This window comes from Thermobia domestica, chromosome 5 (genome assembly GCF_964235325.1).
Source record: "Thermobia domestica chromosome 5, izTheDome1.hap1.1, whole genome shotgun sequence".
NCBI lineage: Eukaryota > Metazoa > Arthropoda > Insecta > Zygentoma > Lepismatidae > Thermobia > Thermobia domestica.
This window is the reverse complement of record NC_137458.1, coordinates 20,448,412-20,475,403: the sequence shown is the minus strand read 5'-3', so window position 1 is coordinate 20,475,403 and position 26,992 is coordinate 20,448,412. Positions and strand designations below refer to the sequence as shown.

The 26,992-nt window shown below is 36.2% G+C and overlaps 1 protein-coding gene across 1 annotated transcript; it reads left to right on the top strand.

Moving 5' to 3' along the window:
* Positions 1–2,337: 2,337 nt before the first annotated feature.
* Positions 2,338–26,770, top strand: LOC145685778 (peptidyl-prolyl cis-trans isomerase FKBP2). The gene is made up of 4 exons (XM_081758301.1): positions 2,338–2,390; positions 13,679–13,866; positions 14,937–15,049; positions 24,222–26,770. The coding sequence occupies exons 2-4, from the start codon at positions 13,690–13,692 to the stop codon at positions 24,364–24,366; spliced, it is 435 nt and encodes a 144-aa protein (XP_081614427.1). The 5' UTR covers positions 2,338–2,390; positions 13,679–13,689; the 3' UTR covers positions 24,367–26,770.
* Positions 26,771–26,992: the final 222 nt, after the last annotated feature.

Here is a 26,992-nt window from a genome sequence, read left to right as displayed (position 1 = left end):
GCTCCAAAGAGAATCAAACCTGGGTCGCTCGCGCTAGCAATGCATACGCTAACCTTATAGTCACAAGTTAATTTGTTTGAAAGCTAAATAATAATAACTAGCAGCGTTCACCCCGCTTCGCTGGGGTCACCCCGGAACGCAATAAACCTTGTTAATTAGATAATTTTTACTTTTTCGCTTTCAAGTGATATGATAAAAACCATAGTAGATTGCAGTAAATGTTAACATTATATCGCCTGTCATTTATGTTAACCCGCCGAGTGACACGGTCATGCGGGTTGCATATAAATACGTTTATTTTTACCTATGATGAACTAACAAAGGATTTGTACGTTATGCACACTTGAATGGTCAATTATCTCAAGACACTGGTAATTAAAAATTAAAGTGATATGATAAAAACCATCTAGGGTCCAAATCCTAATAACCCCCCAAAAATGAAAGAAATTGGTTCAGCCGAATTAGCGTGATGAGGGAACAAAGGATTTGTGCGTATATAAGATAATAATAATAATAAGATATCTTTTATATATAAGATAATAATAATAATAATAATAATAATAATAATAATAATAATAATAATAATAATAATAATAATAATAATAATAATAATTGCTTTTTCATTGCTAGCTTATATTAGGAGAGAGGAATTTATATGCTGTTTCTAAGCTATACTTTGAACTAAAGAACAAAAAGTAAAGCACGCCTAAATAACACTTTTAAATGCCATTACTACAAGGAGCGCAATAAGTACACAATGAAATCTGTTCAATTCTTACCTCAGTAAGTTCTAAACTCCATCCACCCCTTTCCATCAAGATCGTTTGTTCACATTTAGCTTAACGTCCCATGACTATGTCCGAGGGTAGGCGAGACGGTGATGATGATAGCAAACTAAATGGTGGAATAGAGGTGGAACACCTAACGAAACGGGAAATACCCGAAAAAAAATATCTCACACCAGTATTCATAATTTTGAGGGAAATTTCTCTAATCTAGGGAAATTCCGTAGGTAAATTTAACAAAAAGGGAAAAAGGGAATTTTTCGATAAAACATGAAAATCCAAGGAAATTTTCGCGCTGACTGATTTTATCCAACATAAATGCTTAAATTTGTCTTTCTTTTTCAGAAATAAACCAATAGAATACCAATAGCTTATGTGGGTGTGTGTTCAAAGTAGCATAAGTTGCACCCGTTTTAGGCTGGGTGTGTTTGTGTTATTTTTTTTTACAAAAAGTAAAAAGAAAATAGAAGCCAAAAGCAAATGAACAAAATGAATGTGGTTGGTATCTTCTTTAATATAGCTAAATTAATCCTATCATATAACTTCTGTCATAGGAAATGGACAGTCAACAAACTATAGAAAATTTGACAACGAAAGGGAAATTTGTCGTCAGTTGAGGGAAATTTTCTTAAGAAAATCTACAAACACTGCCACACACGGCGTTTGTCCAAGACAAAACAATTTGGGGCGAACTGAAAGCGAACCAGGGACCTAACCGCAAAAAAGGTGAATGCTCTACTACTCAGCGACAGTGATGCGTTGTTAAAGATCGTGTATTCGTTTCAAGATTCATTATAAACGACTAAAAATGCTCATCCGTCAATTACTTTTACATATTATATAAATGTCACTTTTTTATAATTTGATACTACAGCGCCATGATTTTGGTTCAATCTTAGATTCTTTATTTTCTATTAGTTCTATGGAAACTCTTTTTTTTCAATTCATTAATCATTTAAAAACTACTTAATAATATCAGACAAACTGGTAAGAAAAGCTGATGATGGAAACACTGTTTCAGCGCAAGGACATGAGTTTTCTTTAGCTTGGTTGGAATGGACCGAGAATTTTGGTTAACGTTGCTCCGCCGGTGCTTTTTAGTGGTCACCTAACCTAGTTGGTTATCGTCTTCTGCACAATACTTCTTATCGTGTACATACATAGTGGTCTCCTAAAATTAATATTATACAGGGGTACACCCCTCAAAAATGATTGTTTAAGATACAAAAAGTTGATTTACTGAAAGAGAAGTATATAATGAATTTATATATAGATCCGTACAATAATTCTGTACCCCGGCTCCACCTCGATATTTAATCAATTTTTTATAATGTTGATCAACTATTCGCAGTTAGTCCATTTTGGTTCGTCCATGCCATCCATTTTTCTTACTTTCGCAGTAAGAACGAATTTATTTTTAATCACTGTGCATATTTTAAATCACTTTCTGTTTTCATGAACACTTCTAAAACAAAACAGAAACAGTGATTTGGTCGACAACGCCCACCAGCAACGACCGTAAGTGTAACAGGGAAAAGACTTTCGTGAGTATAAGAAGAAGAAGAAGGTTGTTAACTGATTGTTGTTTATGCGATAAGCTTTATGGTATATTATTCAGTCTTGCAATTGAAGACAAAAAATCTTCAGCTCAAGATTTTTTATTTTATTTTTTTTGAACATTTTACTTTGTTATTCATGTATTAGCACGGTTGTTCTAATTGAGGATAATATTTAGCAGAAGGGGTTTAGGTTTCTGTTCACATTAGGTTAGGTTAGACAAGTTTTGGTTAGGTAGGGGTCCGGCATAATTTCCGGCATAATTTCTGAAAAAATATAATTTCGGAGTATGATTAGTACAAGGGGTCCAGAAGCACGTAAAAAACACAAAATTTACAGGAGAAATGAATGATGCAAGTATTTAGACGTTACATAACGTAACCAAATCTAACATAAACTAACCTAAGCTAATCTGAACTAACCTAAACTTAGGGTTAAATTCCAAAGTTGGGCGTCCGTTTCCAGCGAAATTTTTAAAATTTACAGGAAAGATATGGATAATTTGATCGTTTGTGTGCTTGATAATATATAAGAGTCTCGAAAAATCTGTTTATTTCTTATATATAAGCGGTTATAAACATGGGACTATACGGCGAGCGGAGGGAACTACTTGGCGCAAGGTAACCGAACAGTTGCATTGTGGGAAAGGAACGAGCATTTATGTTATCAACATGGCGAATGTACAAGGGCAATGAACTAGCAGTTTTAACATTTGTGAAGCAATACATTGATAACGAGCAAAATCTTTTAGAAGTTTGTGAAGAGCACGGATTAATGAACCTAATAACAAATTGCAGAAAGTGTGCAAAGGAGATAACAGCGAAAAAACTTGACGAAAGTGGACGCCCAACTTCGGAATAAATGTCTAAACGGACCTAATATTATAGAAATAAGCGAAATTCTATCACTTTTTGGAAAATTATGCGGGACCCCTACACTAATTTAACATAAACTAACCTAACCTAACCTGAACTAAACTAACCCAAGCTGGCTTAAACTAACATAACCTACCCTAAACTTACCGAATGTGACAGAAATTACCAAAATTGTAACATTTTTTAGAGAAAAGAGCTGGACCCCTTCTGCTAAACATAGGCCATAATTTCGCTCATTTTTATTAATATTAGGTTAGTTTAAGTAAGTTCAGTTAGGTTAGATTTGATTAGATTATGTTAGGTCTAAGTACTTGCAATTCCATTTCTCCCTTAAATTTTGTAATATTTACGTGCTTCTGGACCCGTCTGCTAAAACGTTTACCCTAATTTATATTAGATCTTTCTCGTGACTAAGCGCTTATCTGATGCGCCTTTTTCATGAGAGGCCCGGGTTTAATTCCCGGCCGGAGATCATGTGGTGTGGATTCCACATTAAGCTGTAGGTCAATGTCTCATATAGCTTCGTTGTTGAAAAGGACGCTAAGATCAAATAAAATAATCTAATGTGTATTAGAGTAGTTTTAAGTATCTTAGTAATGTATGATCAGGTTAAGTTATGATAATGAAAGAAGCAGAAAACGAATTTTTAACCCTCCGGGACGCGCGCTGTTGTATAAAGTACAACAGGCATAGTTTTTTGCGTTGTCGTGTAATTTTGAGTTGGGCGGTTAGCAACCACAATGTGTTTCTTGGCCATTTCTCCCCCCTATCCTTGTCTCACCGGACGTCGCTCTGTTCATGATCAGTTGTGAGACAGTAATATTTATAGCCACCGAAGAACGTGCAAAAAAAGTCTATTGTACAAAGTACAACGCGCGCGTCCTCGTGTTATACGGAAAAGCGGGCGTCCCGATGAGTTAAAGCAGTTGTATTTTTAGATTTTTTAAGTAAAAATCTCGCTAATGATAGTCGGGATAATTTTGTAACTGGGGCCAAAATCTGGTAAAAAGAAAAAAAAAGCACCATGTTTACAGGAGAAATATGTTGATGGTACGTAAGCGTAATTACTAAGCACTAACCTAACTTAGCCTAAACCACCAAAAACAGAAAATATGAGAAGAAAGTGCGGATTTTAAGCAAAGAGTTCTGGCCGCCCAAACCCAAAATCCTAACCTAAACCATCAAAAATACAAAACATAGAAAGAAAGTACGAATTTTATGCAAAAAGTTCTGACCTCTCAATTCCAAAAATATGCCTGATACTTTCTATAAACCCAGTTTACTATAATAATACATACGTATAATAATAATACATAATAATACATATTATAGTATTAAGCAAACTATAATAATACATACTTCTAGTTTACAGTTTCGGTATAGGCTAAGAATCTGTGCAAATAAATGCAAAATTTAATTCATAGAAAAGTTTATATCTCAAACTAAATTAAGAAGCTGGAAGTAGTGTAAGAAAAATGTGTGGTGGTCAAGTTTAGGCACACCACATTTTGCAAAATTTACAGGTAGAATTCAATACTCCACATGAAAAATCGTTTTTAAGGAACAACTTTCGGCACGCGGAAGAATTAAATACTAACAATTAAAGTACTTGGGCTCGAACGGTTGAATACGCCAAAAAGAACAGCATGTGTAATGTTAGCATCCCGGAAGCAAACAGTGATGTCCGTTTATCTGCAAGATGCTGTAAACGTCCGCAAGAGCAGGACAAAGTAGAACACGTGCCACAACTTCAGTACGTCTATAAAGTCTGACCCAGGACTACTTGTTGCGGTAAAGAGTTGGGTGGATAGAAAAATCGGCGTACACGTACCCCATTATTTTTAGAGACACACAGTTTGAATAAAAAAAGTTGTGTTCCAGGGTCCCCCGGAGGGTCTCAGACAGGGTCCAACCAAAATTCTGTAAGTTTAAGTGCCAATATCTCGCGTTTCATCAAACTTTAGTATGGTACCATGTTTGATTGTCTTTAAGTGTATTGTACGATTTCCTTTGAACGCAGCCGTGTTTTGCCGTTTCTTTGCTACATATTGTAACACGCATTTAATATTGCTTTTTATCTTCATTTTCGGGTATCATTGCAGGAGTCTTTATTTATATGAGTTGAATCCGCGTACATGATAATCCTCGAATATGATCTCGAGTGTGGCACCAGTAAACTGTAATCATACTGCCAAAATTACACCTTTTCGGCGACTGTTTGTATTCACTTTGGCTACTTTCATTGTCTCGTGCAGGATTTGTAGTGTAATTATACGTTCTCACTTCTTCCTCTTCATTCACTACACACTTCTCGCCACTACGCTCTAACGTTCGAATACTTTCAGTTTCTAACTGATTTCCATATTTTTGCATAATTAGTTCTTCGAGAGAACATGCAAATATCTCATCTTCCAGACCAATTCCTTCTTCATGACGTACAGTCCGTAGCAAAAAACCTGCAACATGAACATGTAAATTTATTGTGAAACCACGTCTAACAGCGCAGGGAATCAACATAACGTCTAAGTGGCCCGAATCACGCCAGGAGAAACCGCGGCGTCCTCCCCTGCACACTTATTTTGGAGCAAAAGACTTCGTCGATTCACAATAAACTTACATGTTCATAGGGGCCGCGGTGGCTCAGTGGTAGAGCGTTCACCTCTAGTGCTTAGGGTCCCGAGTTCGATCCCAGCCCCCGCCAAGTGAACTTTGTGGTGGACAAACACCGTTTGCGTGGGTTTCCTCTGGGTTCTCCCGTTTCCTCCCACTTTCTTCATTCCACCATTTCATTCATTACTCATCATCACCGTCTCCTTTAGCCTAACCGGCGTAACCATGGGACGTAAAACTCAAAGATTTCATTTATTTTTACATGCTCATATTGCAGGTTTTTTGCTGCGGACTGTACCTTGCGTCGCACTTTCATTCCAACCAATCGCACTACAATGATTTGATTGATCATCACTCTCCGCACCATTTGACATCTCACTACATATTTAACCTTCCCTCATGCGAAGAACAAGCGTTTGCAGCTTCACAGTTGGGAATAGTGTAGCGGTAGATATGAGGTGGTCTCTCTCTGCTACTATGTAGCGCCATCTGTTGGTGCACATGTGCACCATCATGCAGATAAACGGACATCGTCTATCCTTTTAGGGATACTATCACTGTTCATACTTTTATTTCTATGCCTATTTGTTCGGTCGAGCTCAAGTACTTTCCTGGACGGGCAAATATGCACAAACATGAAAGGATGTGTAATGTTAGCACCTCTGAAGCAAACAGTAATGTCTATTTTCTGCAGGGTTTGAAAAAACCCTTTAAAAAAAAAATAAGCTCAACCCACCTGGGCCATATGGGTTTTTTCGGTTGTTTTTTTTTCGAAGTATTTCAATATATTTGGGGTAAGAGTGTTAAAATGTGATTTATATTTCAAGATTATCATTGTCACAACTCGCAACAATTTTCTATTCACTGCTGTTTTAAAGAAATGACTGTCATTTTAAAATTTTACGTTGGATCGTTCCCAAATATATACAGCTAATTTAGAGTGTTTCGTGCTTCTACTCTGAAAATTTCAACTTAAAAGACCATAACTTATGCTTTGTAGCGTGAATACCTGTTATTTTGAAAAAAATGGCCGCCATTTTGAAATTTTACGTTGTTATGCCGCCAAAATCTATACAAGAAATTTAGTGTGTCTCGTGCTTGTATCCTGAAAATTTAAACTTAACCTTTTAAGTGGCAAAATTCCCTGTAAGTACCAACACAAATATCTCGTTGTATTTAGTTTTTTTAGTGTCATAACATGATTTTATAACGTGCTAACGTGCTACTTTGCCTGGGTAATAAGCATTAAGGGTCTCATACACGCAGACACATGCATGAAGAGACCTTGCAACATGCAGAAAAAATGATAAAATCACAGGGAAGCTGATCGTGTATGGCCTCGTTCATGCATGTTGAAAGTTTTCAAAATCTCTTGTAAACATGCATGATGGTTTTGCCGTTCTTCATGCCTGTTTACCGGGTCTGTACTCGTTCATACAAGTTGGTTGTTTTATATTTAGGTCCGCCAATCGCGAAAAAAGGCATATATTCCGAAGTTGGGCGTCCGCTTTCGTCAAGTTTTTTCACTGTTATCTCCTTTCCACACTTTCTGCAATTTGTTATTAGGTTCATTAATCCGTGCTCTTCACAAACTTTTAAAAGATTTTGCTCGTTATCAATGTATTCCTTCACAAATGTTAAAACTGCTAGTTCACTGCCCTTGTACATTCGCCACGTTGGTAACATAAATGCTAGTTTCTTTCCCACAATGCAACTGTTCGGTTACCTTGCGCCAAATAGTTCCCTCCGCTCGCCATATAGTCCCATGTTTATAACCGCTTATATATAACAAATAAACATATTTTTCGAGACTCTTATATATTATCAAGCACACAAACGATCAAATTATCCATATATTTCCTGTAAATTTTAAAAATTTTGCTGGAAACGGACGCCCAACTTTGGAATTTAACCCCGAAAAAATCACGTGACTTTCCTCCGATTCATTCTTCTAGTAAGTTGGACAATAAGTTAGTACGTGTGTGGGCAAAAAAATTCTTCCAACATGCATGATGAAACAAATCTTTCATGCAAGTTGTTCTTGTAGGTGTGTGTGTCTGTGCTCCCCTTTATGTACACTGTAGAAAAGAATCGGGTGATTATTTGAGTAACCACTATCCATCCAGGAATGTAGCGAGGACTTGTAAACAGTGGATGGTTAGAAATATAACTACTATCACTTAAAGGGTAAATACCGAAAGTGGCACCCTGCAGTATGTGTGGTACAAGCAGACGAACGAACAATTGTAGATCAAATTATTCCAGGATCCTCAGTGACGTTCGCCAAATATGAACACCAAATTTATTAATTTAAATCAAAGATATAACTGATGTTTTATAAAATAAATGTTTCAAAATGTCTTATAGGGCATAAATATTTTCCAGCGTAAAATAAATGGTTTTATTGTTAAAGTTCATTTCCCATATTTGGTGCGTTGAGTTACGGGAATTTCTCGAGACGGTTCTTTCCAGAAAATTAATTTAAAACACTTAACAAAGATATAATCCATTTTTAATAAAAGTAAATGTTTCAAAATGTCGTAAACGAAATTAAATATTTTCTAGCGTAAAATGAATAGTTTTATTGTTGAAGTATTTAGTTCCGTTGCTTTGTGCATTCAATTGCGGGAATTTCCCGAGCACTTCTAGCGAAGATTTTTTCTTTCTTCTTTTTTTTTTTTTTTTTTTTTTTTTTTCGGAAATGTAGGTTCCTTTACTGCACATCGAAACTTCCACTAGTACGGAAGTTTGAATTCAGCACTTCAAATAGCAAGCGTGACGTAGTTTTCAGAACTCGGAGCATTTAGTTTCTTAAATTTGACGCTATTGCTGGTGTTGATTCTCCAGAATGCTTATTTGAAGAGTAGCAACAAATAACTAATTTAAACTGTTGTTATTGGAAAACCAAATTTTACTGAAGAATACTTGTATTACCATCAAAGGTAATAAAAAAAATACTAATAGTTTTACTAATGCACTACATATTTACTGATAGTACGGCATCTATGACCTTAAACCCGTCAAACGTATGAGGAATGACATTCCTTACCGTCGCCAAGTCGGTGAGCACGCTGTTCAAGGAAAGTATTTTCTAAAATATAAAATTGCACATTTTATTTCAAATAGGATATAAGCATAATCTATATATTAATTTGTTCTTTTATCTGAAGCTAAGTTTTTTTTTTTTTTTTTTTTTAATCCAATTCAGTGCATTCAGAATTTAATAAAGGTCTTATGTTGAATGATGTTGTATACCTTAACATGAAAGAATCTAATTCGCCCAAGGAAAAGTCCAAACTCTGATAAAAATCATTTTCAATGTGATCATCATAGTTGTACCAATAATATACTAACAATTAGCTCAAAAACCCAGGTGGGTCCAACCCGAAAAAACTCGGTGCGTTTTTTCGGGGTGGACCCCCTTGGGCAAACCCTGATTTTCCACAAGCTGGTGTAAACGTCCGCAAGAGCAGGTGCCATAGGGCATCTATAAAGTCTGACCCCAGGCCAATTTTGCAGAAACGGGAAATATCGGCACACACTTATCCCATTATTTTTCGGGTCACACATGTAAAATGAAAACGTATTCCCCCAGAGGGTCCCAGACAGGGTCCACCTCACAATTTAGAAATATAAGGGAATCAAGTAGTATATCGTTTAAAAGATTAAAAAAAAGAAGAAGAAGAAGCAGCTGCAACAAGTCCCGAGTCTGTATGAGCAACATATGCAAAATGGTGGTCACAGACTCTTTCTCGACAACTATGTTGACATTTTGACTGCCTATCATTTTGTACAAGGTAAGCATACAGAAAATTTGGGACTTGCTTCATTTTTTTTTTTTTTTTTTTTTTTTTTTTTTTACACAATACTTTTCAAACGATACACTACTTGACCCCCGTTTTTATTGGAAAGTAGTGAGGTGGACCATGTCTGGGGCCCTGGGACACAACTTTTTCATTCAAACTGTGTTTCTAAAAATAATGGGATACGTGTACGCCGATTATCTATGCACTCAACCCTTTTCCGCAAAAATTGCCCGGAGTCAGACTTTATAGACGCCCTGAAGTTATGGCACGTGTTCTATTTTGCCCTGCTCTTGCGGACGTTTACAGCATCTTGCAGAAAAATGGACATCACTGTTTACTTCCGGGATGATAACATTACACATGCTGTCCTTTTTGTGTGTATTCGCCCGTTGGAGCCCAAATACTTACCTTGGAAGTAAAACAGCAGTATTTTAGGGTTACTAGTGTGAAGTCATTGCAAGGTCTTACAACGGTTAAAATCAATTGAAATCATATGAAATATTACTGTATTAGAATGTATTCACCGGGAGAGAATTTCTGCACAGTGTACGAAAGCTGTATTTTATGTTTACAAGTCTAGCGTTAATAATGTGAAACCATTACAAGTGCTATTGGAGTTCGTATCGTTGCGAGAGAGCCTTCGTGGTTAAGAGGTTAGCATACACACTTTTGGCGTGGGAAACTAGGATTCGATTGCCGGCGGGAGCTCATGTGGTTCGGATTCCACGTTTCAGTAGGTCCCGTCTCATATAGCTCCGCTGCTGAAAGGGACGTTAAATTGAAAATCAACTCAACTTGTTCGTTGCGAAAACGTCTTTACAGTACCCTCGCTTACGCGTATGTCTCAGCCTCCCTTGGATGCACTACCATGTGGACCCACCAGCTTCACCGTGGCTTGGCCCGGTTAGATATTGTTGCTTTTTAGTGGCCACCTAGCACAGATTGGTTTGTATTTTTTGCAGTGTAGTTTTTATGTCATACATCCGGTAGCCGTATTTATACGCAAATTTTGAAAGAATTGTAACTTTTCAACAGTTACTTCTGGTTCTCTCTTTGAATCTCATCTATGCTAAGTGGGGTATTGTAATGTCGTCCAGCGTATATCCTTTGGAGGATCATAAGAAACAAATTGGTGAAAGAATTATAATTTTTCAATAATTAGTGGTTTGACTAAACTTGACTCGCACGGAAAATACACTCCTCTTTAAGAGAAATGTTTGCATGTGAAATTGAAACTTTATATTCTGTTGTCAAGACGTTTTAAGTCTCATTGTCTGCAGCGCCCTAAACCCCCTGACATTTGTCATACTTCATTCACTCATTTTCCCACACTTCCCGGAAGGTTGTGAAACTAATAACCCCAAGTCAGCGTGGGTTAAAGTGGAAAATTCCCTGTAGAATGAAATGTTTGATACTAATCAATTATAGGTAATACCGGACTCACTCACGTTATTTGTTTTAGAAGATTTCTACGTAATTTAATGTGAGGAATGAATACGTGCAGGTCCTAATTTCTGGAGGTAACCGGATCAAAATTAAACCAAATCCCAAATAGTTAAAAAGTTTGCAATTAAAAGTTTCGAGCTTGCGCATAGACTCCTCGCTAAGGCTGTGCACCACATTTGTTTCAAGCGAGGATTTAGTGACAAGAGATCCGGCATGGCCTATAAAGTCCCATAGCTCCAAAACTATGGCACCTGCTGTACTCGGGTGAATACTTCACGTAGCAACTAGTATGTGCCCTATCAAAAATCCATGTTTCAGAATCTTAAGGTACTCACGCAACAATTTTTGTAGACTGAGTTTGGCTACGGACGTATAATTTAAAGTACTCACCAACTACCTCTATAAAAATCGTTGCGGAAGTACCACAGGATTCTGGAACATGTATATTTGGATAGGGCACACACTAGTTCCTAAGTAAAGTATGACCCGACTATGGTAGATCCCATAGTTTTGGAACTATGGACTTTTAAAGTTGAGATTTTCATGTTTTCAGCAGTCTATAAGTCCAAAAGGAAGCCTTTGTACACCGGGATTGGTCTGTACTTTTTGTGTTATCTTGGTGTCAGGAATCATCTTCCAAACGTCGGTGTTGTTTTGAAATACCCTGTATATATGAAAAGAAAAAGAAACTGTACAGAGGTCTAGTTGATATCCTTATCCAGACGAAAAGAATGGGATTATTTTCAATAATGAGAACAAACAGGTATATGTTGAAACAAAGAAATTTTCCTTAATGCGCATACGCACGTTCAGTAATGCGCCTTCTCTGCTTGCGCACCCCCGTGCTATCGCGTGTACCCTCCTGCTTCGCCCTTTTCAGATGTGAATGAGATGCAATGCTAGTTTGTAGTGGCCACCCAAAGAAAACGATGAAGTTGATAATTCAGCAATTCGGATGGTCTCATTATTTATAACTTCGAGTCGAGATTTGAAAATTAGACGACTCGTCAAGATTTTTTTGGCTTCGTGTGACGTAATTCCTAAAGGCAATAGATACAAAAGAAATGATTCAAATCAAATTTTGTGTTCAGGTTTGAGTTGACCGCTGCTTAAAATAGACTGCGAAAGGTAGGGATGCTCATACAATAATCCACCGGAAGTGAAATACTAGGCTCTTCGTTTGGATTTGACCTTGAAATTAACTTTGTTGTGATCGCCTACAGGAATAGATAATGTCACCAATCGATTCTTCGTATTAAATTACGTAAGAAAAATAATTGAATAAAAATTACCGAGGTAGGTCCGGTTTAATACAGTTTTATTCACAAGATTTATATCCTAATTTCGTTTATACATCGTCATTGCTAATCTGAGTATGAGAGGCACGATGTAATGTTATTCTAAGTGAACCGATAGTATACAACCTTAGGAGCCGTGGCACTTGGGTTGTTAATTTGTATGGGTTTATCTACATCCTTTATCAAGGCATGAGGAGACACGACATACTACCCACTGTGTGTAGGTTGATTTCAGTGGAGTCACTGTGATATTTTACAACAAAGTAACTGGTAGTGCATGCTCACCACAGGATAGTTTTGTTTTCTTCTAATCCGGTTTCAGGATAGGAAATCTCCGCGCCAAGGTATGTCTGTATATTAGTTAAAAGAATATAACGTTTCATAGTTATGCCCTTTAGGTTCAAAGAGGTTAATGATTAATGAAAGATTTAGTGAAATGTGAACTCACGAATCTCGGGGCAGGACATTCATAAATATCTCGGGACTTTAAACTGAAAGATTTCATTTCGTGTACCAAAGCCATGTATAGTACTAGATCAATGAGAAATAAGTAGATTTGTTTTTAGAACTTTGCAATATCACAGGTATAAGAAACGTAGAGAATTTATGATGTAGCTAAGAGGGTAGTGTGTGTGTGTGTGTGTGTTGGAAAAATGTATTATGCATGTATATATATAGTATGTATATACAGGGTGTTTCAAAACAACACCGACGTTTGGGAGGTGGTTCCTGACACCAAGATAAGACAAAAAGTATAGGCCAACCTGGGTGCACAAATACTTCCTTTCGGAGTTATAGGCTGCTGAAAACATGAAAAAAATAATTTTAAAGGGACTACTATTGGATCTACCATAGTCAGGACAAGACTTCACGTAGGAACTAGTATGTGCCCTATCCAAAAATCCAAATTTCAGAATCCTGCGGTACTTCAGCAACTATTTTTATGAAGGTAATTGGTTAGTACTTCAGATTATATGCCTGTAGGCAAACTCCCTCTATAAAAACTGTTACGTGAGTATCTTAGGATTCTCAAACGTAGACTTTTGGATAGGGCACATACTAGTTCCTAAGTAAAGTCTTGACCCGACTATGGTAGATCTTATAGTTTTGGAGCTATGGGCCTTTAAAGTTCATTTTTTTCATGTTTTCGGCAGCCTATAATTCCGAAAGGATGCATTTGTGCACCCAGGTTGGTCTATACTTTTTGTCTTATCTTAGTGTCAAGAATCACCTCCCAAACGTTGTCGGTGTTGTTTTGAAACACCTAATATATATTAGTCTTTTTATTTTATTTTTTTCAGGTTTATTAAATATGACGTCCATTGTAAATTCCATTTTAATCTTGTTTGTCTTCGTGTCGGTTGTAATCTGTGAAGAAGAAAAGAATTCGGGAGGCACGAAAAAGAAGCTTCAGATAGGAGTCAGAAAACGAGTTGATAATTGTTCAATAAAATCTAGGAAAGGAGATCTACTTCATATGCACTACTCAGTAAGTATTCATCGATACTTTACCCAAAAAAAAAAAAAAAAAAAAAAAAAAAGTTTTAGGCACAATACGTAGCTAACACATGGTACTATCAGTGAAAGTTTACTTTGCAAGTGTTCTGCAACTGATCCGTTGTGGCTATATAATACTGTTCACTGCAAATGTACTATTCATGTATAATCTACGTTTCTGTACTTTTTTTTCTGAAACACGTATTTACACTTTCCAAGAAGAACCAAATGCATTTTTTTCTAATGAAGTAGAACCTAAAACAAGTTGTAAGACACCTGTTCTGTTGATCAGTAGCAGAAATGGACTCGAAATATCGATCTCAAATTAACAAAGGGGACATGGTGGCACAGTAAAGTGTAGGGTCCCTGGTTCGATCCCGAGACAAGTAAAGTTTGTGGTGGATAGCATCGTGCCCGTGGGTCTTCTTGGGGTACTCCCATTTCCTCCCACACTCATTCCACCAAATTCTCTATGATCATTCACTTATTTTAGTCATCCGTCTCCCTTAGCCTAAGAACATAATCGTGGGACGCTAAACTGAAGTATTTCATTTTTCAAATTAACATATCAGTTACAGAATTCTTTCAAAATAGGTTTTCACTGACTTTTTTTTTTTTATCTTTTAATTTTTTTTTTCTGAATCAATTACGATTGATTATTAAATAATATAAAAGAGTGAATATTGTTACCTATGTTGAACGTCAAGGATTATTATTTTCCTCTTATATATTTCGGAATTTCAACTGTTTGCGTAATCATGTAGTCATCCAGATTGCTTCTTGAAGTGTTTCTTAATTATTTTTTTCTTCTTCTTTTTTTGACTTTAGCACTTAAGGTCCTCGTATCGACCGTTCTCATTATTTTAATCTAATGTCAATAAAAGTTCCTTTTGAAACCTTTAAAAAAAAAAAAAAAATGAAAGGTTTAGACCTGATATCGCGAAAAGAACAAATTATGAAGAAAGATTCCAAATAAACAAGTAAGGAGTTTGATAATTCTTGAAATTTCCTGTGCGTACACGTCCATGATCTCATTGTATGCTTCATATTTGTATTTTCCAGGGAAGCCTTGAAGATGGAACTGAATTTGATAACAGCTATATTCGTGATCAGCCACTGACATTTACCTTAGGCTCTGGCCAAGTTATTAGAGGCTGGGATCAAGGTTTGATAGGGTAAGTTGATATTTTATTAATGATTCTACACATGGTAATATTTTATAATGGTTAAACACAGTGTTCGAAGTGGAAGAAAGGCAGAGGTGGTATGTTTTATGACAATTTTGACTCGACATACCGGCTATCTAAATGTTGAAATACAGTGAGGGTATGTTGCCTAGAAGATTGCATTTCTACTTATATAATGACTCAAAACCATGGAAGAGTTTGTCCGTAGTTACGGGGAAAGGGAGCATGGAGAACCTTTGTCCCCCGTCCCAACTTTCTGAGAAAAATTAAAAAAAAACTATCCCCTTATGATGTATTCTAGAGAATTATACACGAAAATGCTTAAAAAGCAAGTTTTTGTATGAACAATTTTTGAGCAATTTCTCGCGGGACAACTCCCGGACCCCCACTCGACTGAGGGGTATTCCCAGTGCCGAAGGGAAGGGGAGGTCCCAGCCCCCCCCCCCCTTCCAAGGGTTCCATCAATATACTTTGGTACTTTGATGTTTGTAGTTTTTCTCGGAAGAAACATCAATTGCCTTCCATGTACTCTGTGTTTCAAAACAGATTATGTCACTAAACAGTTCCTAGAAAAGCTGTATTCGGCAACGCTATCTTTATTGTTTAAAAAAAAAAATGTTTGCATTTTGGAAATCGAGTTTCCCTGCTATCCGAAGGGATGGTGACCATGAAGTTATTGTTTTACTGTTTGATATAGCAATGACCACAGTTTTCACGTATCTTCTTTGACCCAAAGCCTTTGCAGATTGAGGTAGACAATATTGAAAAGAATCAGTTCCTTTCTAATTATAAAAGAAGATTCCGAAAAAAAGACCTTAGTTGAAGGATTAAGAGGGAACTGACATATTTGAACTCAAGAAATCACTGACCTCGACAAAAATAACAAAATACGTGACCTGTCATCGCCTATTTTGAATCATTCACCAACGTTCCCAATAGGATTAACTATAATACTTCGCTTTAATCGCCTTAATATTGCAATAAGGATATCGCACCACTCACTTTTAGCCGCAATTGACATCAAAGAAAGCGGTGATCAATGAATTTTGATAAATACTCAGCAACTAGTTTCCTTAATCTACATTAAAAAAAAAAAAAAGCAAGCAAGAAAGGACGGGTAAAAATAAAAATTTTCTTTTGGTGTTTTCCTTTTATTCAAATGAAAAATATTAGAGGAAAAATTATTAACAGGAGAGGATGGAAAACAATAGTAAAGACTTGTAGCGTGTGACTATCTCACAACAGTCTCTGACATTTGATCAATTAAAGCAGTTCAGAAGAGAATGCATTCATGGTGTCGAAGTAAGAACTTACTTTGCAATTTAAAAATATCGCAAAACGTTTTACAAAAGTGATTAAAGCTGAAAAAAAGATAATTGTGTTAATTTTGGTGAGGAAAATGTACAAACAAAGAAACCAAGAAATAACGGAGAAAAATCAAAACAAGATATTAATTCGGAGAAAGACTCGAAAAAAGTTTTAGAAAAGTGGATAGAATGAAAAAAAGGCAGTAGTGGTGGTAATTTTGGCGAAGAAAGTATGCAAAAACAGCAATCGAGAAACAACGAAGAAATATCTAAATGAGGCAGTACTTCAGAGAAAGATGTAAATATTATTATTATTATTATTATTAAAACTAAACATTTTGGCGCAACAAACACACGCACACACACACATATATATATCACAACACTAAGGCGCCCTCCAAACAAAAATCCTGGCTACGCTACTGGGTACTCCAGACCCCGAAAGCTCCGCCTCTTCCACAGCAGACAACTCCTAAATCCAGCCATGCTAAAATTTTCAGATTTGAATGCTACGAAAGTTCCCATTACACTTGCAAATATAGAACAATCAAATCCACCATTATTGTATGTCAGCCACGTACAGTATACTCTTTATGTATGTTATGAGGATTAACTTCCTGATATATGAATTTATTGTGAAAGCATGTAAAAGTTTTTATTTATTTATTTATTTTTTAAGGTAAGGAAATGCTAAACTAAAAATCAAATCAAATCAAACCAACACGAGTTCTTGCGTAGGAGCAAAGGATGAACTTCTTTGTAGACACCTCATCTTAAAAATAAAAGATACGGAAAATAATAAAAATGTCGGTGTTAGCAACTTAGAAATTATTTCTACATAAGATATAAAATCTTTGACGAGCAAAGCAACTTAGAAATTATTTCTACATAAGATATAAAATCTTTGACGAGCAAAGCTATTAATCAATTACTATATATAAAAACAGCTTTATTAAAGCTATATTAGCATTCATTTTCCAGTGACGGTATGTCTTGATCACTGAAAAATAAGAGACGGTATGTCTTCATCACTGAAAAACTATAGGCGGTATAGCATACCACCGCATATCGTGGTTAAAAACCTATGATTTCTTAATTGTAGTTTTAATATTCCGGCTGGATGTGACATATTACATGAAATATGGTACAAATAAGGTGGGGAAAAGTTTGTTTTAGGGCTAAAAATAAGGAGCAGTACGTATAGAATCCGCTAACTCAAAAGATCTTTTGTAAATACTGAGAATAACTTCAAATCAATATTTCTACTACAAAGGATATTAGGAAAGTTTTGCAATACAGGTTTATTTATTTAAGTTTTTCAAGATGAGTCCACCACATTCAACACCTCTCCACCCTCCGAAACTAATTGTTAAACCAGATCTGCCAGTTTCACTAGGGAGCAAGGCACACTCGTTGTCCCGAGCCGTCAGAAGATCCTCATTCCTTTCAGCTCCATTTTCACATAGGGAACAGTGCAAAGTCACAGGGAACAAAGTCTGGACTGTAAGGAGTGTGTTTAAGAAGTTTCAGTTCTGTTGTGGTCAAATATTCGGGGCAGGCTTTCGCGCGGTGAGCTGGAGCATGGTCATAATGGAATAACCAGGTGTCCATTCGTGAATTTGGACGTAGGCTGTCCATAGATTCGATGATTTTACGCAGGCACTGTTCAGTGTGCCACTTAGTTGTGACTTTTTTTTTTTTAATCTTTTTGCCCAAAACGAGACGCATCACAATTTCACTCGATTTGAAAAATACAGCTATCATTTTCTTCTTTACTGATCGAGATTTTCTGACAGCTACAGTTGTATTCTCATCATCAAAGACCCAAACTTCGTTCTGAGTCTTGGTCGGCACATCATAATAGTTCAACCAAGCCTCGTCACTTGTCACGATGTTGTTCACACATCGAGATTGTCTCTTATCAAACATTTGCAGCATCTCCCGGTACCATGTCACACGTCGTGTCATCTGCTCGCCAGTCACCGGACTATGTGGTACCCAGAGACAACAAGTTTCTTCACGTGCAAATGATTATGCAGAATCGAAGGAGTTGCTGGTGCATTTAGCCCCAAGGTACCCTCAATCTGGTGGTAGGTCACTCGCCTATCTTCGTCTAGCATTTTCCTAACGGCAGTAATGTTTTCCTCTGTAACTGACGTTCGTGGCCTTCCCACCCTCTTAGCGTTCTCCAAAGTGAAATTTCTCCTTTGGAATTCTCTGTACCATCTGAATATAGTTGTATGATGCGGACAGACATCACCTAATGCAAGAGTTATTTCTTCTAATGACTGGTCTACGTTTAAACCACGCGCTAAGTTATACCGCAAAACTGCACGTATCTCATTTCGTGACCAAAATGCCATAGCAAGCACTTTAAACTATCACTGCTAATGAATAACTCAGCCTATCGACTTGGCGCAGCAGTTACTGTGCAAGTATGAACATGTCTCAGCATGCACCAAGAAACAAGACTCCTGCGATACATGGTTGCAGCACCGTATTGCAAAACTTTCGTAGTACCCTTTGTAAAAGCAATGTAACAAACATGCATATTGGCATGAAAATATTTGCAAAAGACAATAATATAAGATTCGAATAAACAGACTTAAAGAGAGCCTCAAAGCTTAGTATAAAAGTAAGCGCTAATACAAGGGTAAATACTGAACAAATGGTCAGTTCTACTAAATGAAACAAAACATGTAATCGTTGCAATTACGAGTCATTCTTTTGATTCGGAACTACTCGATTATTTATCCGGGACATTGTATTTCCAGTAGAGTTTGAATCTGCAATTACATTACTAATGTCAAACAAGGCCTACACAAACTGTATGAAAAAGCGTGATATAAATCAGCTTTAACACCTACAAAAGATATTGGTAAGAATTTCACGAACTACATATCTTTTTTAAAAAAAGTTAATCCATTATATTTAATTATGTTTTACTGAATCACTCGCAATTGTTCTCAGACTCATATTGGCCTGATATAAGAAACACACATGTCAGAATGAAAGAACTTTTAAAAGACGTGAAATAATAATCCTCCTGTTTCTGAATTATCTAAACATTTATAATTATGCAAACCTTACATATTATCTACTAAAGTAAAGAAACAGTATACATGGCTTGTCAGGAAAGTAAAAATACAAACAAAAATTTAAGACATACAAGAAATGCATTGGACGCAAAGAAAGCTACACTGGTAATTTAGCTATTTCTCCACATAAGTGTCCCACTTATCCAAACATTTGTTCAAATGCGGAATAGGTTTTTGTATCCCAAAATCGTAAAAGTCCGGCTTCTACATCTGGAACAATGTTGTCACTTCTTCCCTGACCTCATCGTTGGCGTCAAAGTATTATTTTCCACTAAGGTGTTTCTTTAGGTACAGAGACAAATGGTAATCAGAAAACATCACACAAATTTCTCTAATTGTTGCCCGCCTGTTCCCACACAGCTTTGCTTCAATGCATTTGCGAAGGTCGTCTGTTATCACGGACGTCCTCCTGCTCCTCTCTTCTTCGTGAATATCACACCGCGGCACCACTTCGCCACATTTCGCCGATTCATTACGTTCCAGTAAACAGATACTTTTTCGATGAACTCTTTTCCTTGCATCCAAAAACGTGATCACGTTGGCATTTCACGATGGATCTCCGGTGGACGCTTTCTCTGTGCATCTTAAAGCGTGATCACGCTGTGTATTTCTTGATTGATCTCCGATGGACACTGTCCTTCTGCATCCAAAGACTAATCACGCTGCGCATTTCATAATGGATTTCCGATGGACGCTGTCCTTTTGCATCCAAAAACTTGATCACGCTGCGCACTTCACAACTGGCGGGACGCGATCCCATTTTCAATGTCTGCTCCTTGCACAAGACTCTTGGATAAAAATGGAATACAGATTACCGACACAAACACACAACGTTTTGCCTGCAGGTATTCAACAACTAAAAATGAATTAAGTATTTTCGAAATGAATGTAAAAGAATATATAAATGAAAGTGTTTTGTAGACAGTAAAGCTAAATGTCAGACGATGTATCGATTAGTTGCATCAGCTTACCAAACACAATCGGATGGGCCATTCTAGGTAAGATATTTTCATTAGAGTGATACTTACATATCTGTCTATCCAAGCACCAATGACTATGTCCCCTTACAACTTGTTCCAAGGTCTAAGAATGAGTTTACTGAAAAATCTAACGTAATTCGGAACTTCTGATTTGTCACGTCCTCCCTTCTCGTGGAATGTTGTATGTGTGGCTGGGGGGGGGGACGGTGGCTCAGTGGTAGAGCGCATACCCCTGGGCGTGGGGTCCCGGGTTCGATCCCGGCCAAGTATGTTTGCAGTGAACAACATCGTGTCCGTGGGTTTCCTCCGGGCTCCCACATTTTCATTCTGCCAGTTCTTCCATCATCATTCACTTGGCTTAATCATCGTCTCCCTTAGCCTAAACGGAATGTTTCCTCTGTCGGATGACAATCGACAAACCTGATAATGGAGACCGAATGGTTGATTGATCCTCACCTCAGGTTTATATAAGTAATCTTCAGAGGTAATGAAGCATCTCTTTTTTAAAGTTCTCACGAGACTGCTTCTTGGAAGGAGTTTATGGCGAAGTATGAGAGGAACCGTTTGGTGAAAATTCCGTAAGATCGAATGATTTCTAAGCTTTCCAGAGGAAAATAGATATGATCGTCTAGACCTGTAATTCAACCAAGATTGAACCTGTTAAATTAGAGAATGCTTAAGAAAGTACAATTGTCTCAAGATTGGTTTCTAGAAATAATTTTTACAAGATTGAGATATGGAGTGTTCAGTACCTTCACACATGTAATTCATCTTCATGTCCAAATATTGTAAATAACTCATAAGTTAATGTTTTCATTTTATATATGATACGCTGTTATGTAAAATAAAGAAACAAAGATAATACGTACCTTATTGTATTTGGAGACATTGTATCAGGGAAACATGATATGTAGAAGGAAAGTAGGTAGTTATGTGGTATACATTAGTGACTTTAATGACTTAATAAGACACATTATTGGGGCCGCGGTGGCTCAGTGGTAGAGCGTTCACCTCTGGTGATTGGGGTCCCGGGTTCGATCCCAGCCCCCGCCAAGTGAACTTTGTGGTGGACAAACACTGTGTGCGTGGCTTTCCTCGGGGTTCTCCCGTTTCCTCCCACTTTCTTCATTCCACCATTTTATTCATCACTCATCATCACCGTCTTCTTTAGCCTAACCGGCATAAACGTGGAACGTAAAGCTAAAGATTTCATTTCATTTTTTAAGACACATTATAAAATCCAATTTCTAAGTCTACAGCTTATACGAGGTGTGACACAAAAAAAACGAGACTAAGTGCATAACTTGAAAAAGGATTGGAGTTGGCAACAACTGTTTTGGTGACGTAATGCCACATCCCTCCTCTATCCATGCTGCCAGTTTCGACTGAGCCGGTGGTGACAGTTGGGAGTATTGCATCAGTGAGTGAAACGTGCAACTGCATTCTGCCGAAAAGATGTCTAGTGTAAAAACTGAACAGCGAATCAACATCAAGTTTCTTGTGAAACTTAAGAAATCAGCCACAGAAACATTTCAAATGTTAACTGAGGCTTATAGAGATGAAACTTTGTCTCGAGCAGGTGTGTTTGAATGGCATAAACGGTTTTCGGAGGGAAGGGACAATGTTGAAGATGATGAACGTTCTGGGCGACCAAGGTCAACGATTACAGACCAAAACATTGCCAAAGTTCGTGAGGTGATCCGGGGTGACCGAAGATTAAGTGTTCGTGCAGTGGCGGAGTTGGTTAACTTGAATAGGGAAGCTGCTCGACGCATTTTAACTGAGGAATTACACATGAGGAAGATTTGTGCGAAGGTTGTTCCAAAAGTTCTGTCCGATGACCAAAAACAGTGCCGTAAAGACTTGTGTGTGGACATGCTAGAACGCATTAGAAACGAGCCAAATTTGTTGGAATCTGTTGTAACTTGTGATGAAACATGGATTTTTACCTATGATCCTGAAAGTAAGCGCCAATCGATGCAGTGGAAATGTCCAGGATCCCCAAGACCCAAAAAAGCGCGCATGTCAAAATCAAAATTCAAGGCAATGTTGATTGTCTTCTTCGACATTAAGGAAATTCTAATGATTGAGTGGGTTCCCAGTGGTCAGACTGTTACTCAGCACTACTACATTGAAGTACTAAAAAGACTTCGTGAAAAAATTAGGAAAAAAAGGCCACAGTTGTGGAGTGATGGATGACTGTTGCATCAGGACAATGCACCCGCTCACAAGGCCCTATCTGTCAAGCAGTTTCTGAGCAGCAAAAACATTACTGTAATGGAGCATCCACCTTATTCACCAGATTTGGCTTCCTGCGACTTTTTTTATTTCCCAAAATTAAATCTTGCATAAAGGGAACCCATTTTACCACAGTTAAAGATGTTCAGGAGAAAACGGAGAATCTCCTGAAGGGCCTTCCCAGAAACCTCGTTCCAGGAATGTTACAAGCAATAGCAGCACCAAATGCAGAAGTGTGTGAATGCTGAAGGGGACTACTTTGAAGGTGATAACATCACAGAGAACTAATTCTGTAAGTACACTGACTTATTGGAACAGTCTCGTTTTTTTTTTTTTTTTTTTTTTTTTTTTTTTTTGTGTGTCACACCTCGTATGTTTCAGAAAATTAGAGGAGCTCATGACTAGGAACCAATAAGATCCGTCCTTTTTTATTTTTAAGAATTTTTAATATTTATATATTTGCAACTTTTAATAAAACTTTCACTTGAATGTTCCACTTTGTAAATGGCAAACTTGTATTATTTTAGAGAAGCTATTTTATCTTATTGGTTCCTAGATATGAGCTCCTCTCATTTTTCTAAGATGTATAGAAAATGCTGTAGTCTTAGAAATTGGATTTTATAATGTGTCTGATGAAGGCAAAGATAATTTACCGAAACTCTAACGATATTATTTATTAAAGAGTATTGCCTTTGATTTTGTAGATTTCTTTCTATTTGCAAATATTTGTTAAAACAGACATTAAAATCAGTTCTATATACAAGAAGAATGTTCTCATTACTATTATATTATTATAATCTAAACGATAAAAACTGAAAAAAAAGGTAGTATAAAACATTCAGAGCATAATGGAATTAAAGGAATTTACATTTATATTAAAAGTGTCCTGTAAATGCATTTACATCTGTCCTTTTTAATATGAGAATATATATTATATGAAATCTTTTCTATTATTCTGTCGTTTTCAGTGTAATCACTTTCACTTGTAATTAGGAATTTCGTTCAAACTTTGTCTATTTTTCTCACAACGTTGCTGATGTAACTTGATATCCTTGTGTACGGGGCCGCAGTGGCTCAGTGGTAGAGTGTTCACCTCTGCTATGTGAGGTCCCTGGTTCGATCCCATCTCGCGTCAAGTGGGTTTTGTGGTGGACAAACACCGTGTGCGTAGGTCTTCTAGGGGTTCTCGCGTTTCGTCCCATCATTCCCCATTTCATTCATTTCTCATCATCACCGTCTTCTTTAGCCTATAAACGTGGGACGTAAAAATAGAAGTTTTCAAGCTTTGATTCCTTGTGCTCTGAACATTCCATATATTTAAAAACCAATATATGCCATCATAGCCTTTTGCGGTATGGTGATATAAGAAAATAAAAGGTTTCCATATTAAATAACATTGTGTTGTTTTCATAATACTACATTGTAAAGGTTATCTGCGTTTCGTACTAGAAACCAGTTAGATTAAATTAATTAAATATTAGAATATTTTTGAATGACAACATAATGAAGTATTTTGTGCTTGGTCGTTTCATTTCAGAATGTGTGAAGGGGAGAAGAGAAAGTTAGTGGTACCTCCAGATCTTGGCTACGGAAAAACAGGCGTCCCACCGAAGATACCAGGAAATGCAACGTTAATATTTGAAGTAGAACTTGTTAAAATTGAAAGGAGGGACGAACTATGATGTAAAATATTTAATAGTCTTCACAATGTAACGTGATTTCTAAACTTGCCAGACTCAACAAGGGTTGTGATAATTTAAGGTGATCGGTAGGGGATATTATGAAAAGTCTGTTGTTAAAAACAAGTTTCGTTTATAGTGTTCTGAACAATCAAAACTTTTTTTTTTTTTTTGAATGTTATGTTCTTTTGATTATCGTTCAGTAGTTGCCAACTGAGCTATTCGTGAGCATTTCGTCAACTGAATTTCACCAAACTGGCTTCGTTCTTCATTTCTTTGTGTATATTATTTGCTTAAAAAAATTTAAAAAAAAATAGGAAAGAAAGAATATTGCAGTACTATTTAACTGGAATTTGTCTTCAGCTATAAACGTCAGACTTATTTAGAAATAAAAGGGATTTAGAATAAATAATAATAATAATAATAATAATAATAATAATAATAATAATAATAATGTAAAAACTGTGAGGATTGAAAGAAATAGACATTTTCTAGTGACTTAAAAAAATCTAATTGAAATACAATTTTAAAATTTGGTAAAGCATGAAGAATCATGAAAACTATGCAATTGTTTTTCAGATTTGTTTAAATGAGTGGGATGTTTTAAGTGTGAGGTGTAAGAAAAAGAGAGGATACTAATAGTAACACATCATATTTTCTCATCTCAACACAGAAATGATTGATGAGTTGACTTGATTTTGAGTTTAACGTCCCTTTAGCAGCGAGGCTATATGAGACGTGGACCTACTGATTAACGTGGAATCCGAACCCGCCGGGAATCGAACCCGGGTCAGCCACGAAGGAGCTCCACAGAAATGATTGTTGGGTTTAAAATGCTTCCAGTGTATTACTGTTGTTTTTAGCATATTGTTACTTATCCAACAAAGGAAATCGTACTTTTTTTTTTTAATTTCCTCTGTGAAAATTTATGAAATTTTTGTTAATTTTTTCTGTAAAATCTTCAGTATTGTTGGTTTCGGTTTTAAAATCTTTGGAATGATCTGATAAAAAATATTTCGTGTGGTGGACAACATCGTGTTCGTGGGTTTTCTCGGGTATTCCCGTTTCCTTCCACTTTTCATTCCACTAAATTTTCCATCATTATTCACTTCCTTCAGTCACCGTGTCCCTTAGCCGAAAAGACGTAATCGTGGGACGTTAAACCGAAATATTTCATTTCATTTCAAAATATTTCATCTGTTATTTTTATTTATTTTTTAAACCGTTATTCTGTCTCTGATGAGAATAGTAGAAATATCAGATTTCGTTAAGTAATAATACGAAAATTTTTCACGTATCTTTTGAATCCTGATTGCTTTGTAAGACCTTTATTTTTTATTATTTAACTGTTCATTGTTTATTTAGAAGTCAACTGAAAATGGTAATATTGTATATATTTTTAAAAATTATATTTTAATGGTTTATTCGTGTATATGTTTACCAGGAGACGTGAGTGTAATGTTTATACATATCATGCAAAGTTGGTGTCTTAAAATATATACATATGTCGCCAATTATCAAAATAATCTTTTCTGTAACAATTTGTAAAAATACAAATATACCACTGAATAAATTTTAGGTTAAGCAATCCCTACATGTGAATTAAATTTGACTGAAGTAATATAAATTGTTTGGCTGTGTAGCAAATGGAGATTAACTCCTATATCGTAAAAACAATTTTGTACTAAGCTTTTATTCGAAAAAAAAAGTTTCTATGTTAAACACATTCTTTTCAATAGTATTTGTAAAACAAAGACGATTGCGAAATTATGATGTGTTAACTCAAGTTAAAAACAATTCCTCGAAGACTGTAAAATTGTTTATCAGATTGAGAACTAACTCGGCCGCCCAAAGGTAAAAGGAAGTATCTCCATTTTGCTTGTTTTGAGAATAACCGAAAAAAAAAAGTGGTATTTGATGATTAACGTTACTGTTAAAGACTTGCTTTCTTTTCGGCGTCAATCAACACTTATTGCTCATTGATGCCGAAAAGAAAACAAAATCTTTAACAGTAAGTTAATTATCAAAAATCACTTTTTTTTTTTTTTTTTTTTGCTGCTGTTCTCAAAACAAGCAAAATGTAGATAATTCCTTTTACCTTTGAGCGGCCGAACTACTATCTATCTTTCTTTAATCGAATACCATTATTTCGTTGCTACTTGCGCTAATTTTATTCTTTTAAAACTATTAGAAGAATGAAGTGGTTGATGGGAAGAAAGAGAAATATTCTCAGGAATCAGTGTGATAGGTCAATACAAGTATGATTCAATCTGTATGTATGAACTTGTATAATCTGTCTATTTGTTGTACATCATGTCCAGATCAAACATTGTGATTTTATTTTTTGTACTAAATTATTTTATAATTTTTGAGTTCAATCTTTAATAAAATAATTTGTTAATTTGCATTGCTGTAATATGAATTAAGTAAAATATTATCCAGTATATTCTTCTGTTGATCAAAAACGAATAATTTCAACTGAATGTATAAAACAAAACTGACCAGGCACTAAGTACGGTACAACCTCGTTTATCCGGCCCTCGTTGATGCGGATCAGATTTGTAGACTTTTTTGCTAATTTAATATTCACATAGATAATAATTTTTAACTACGATAGCAACAATTATAA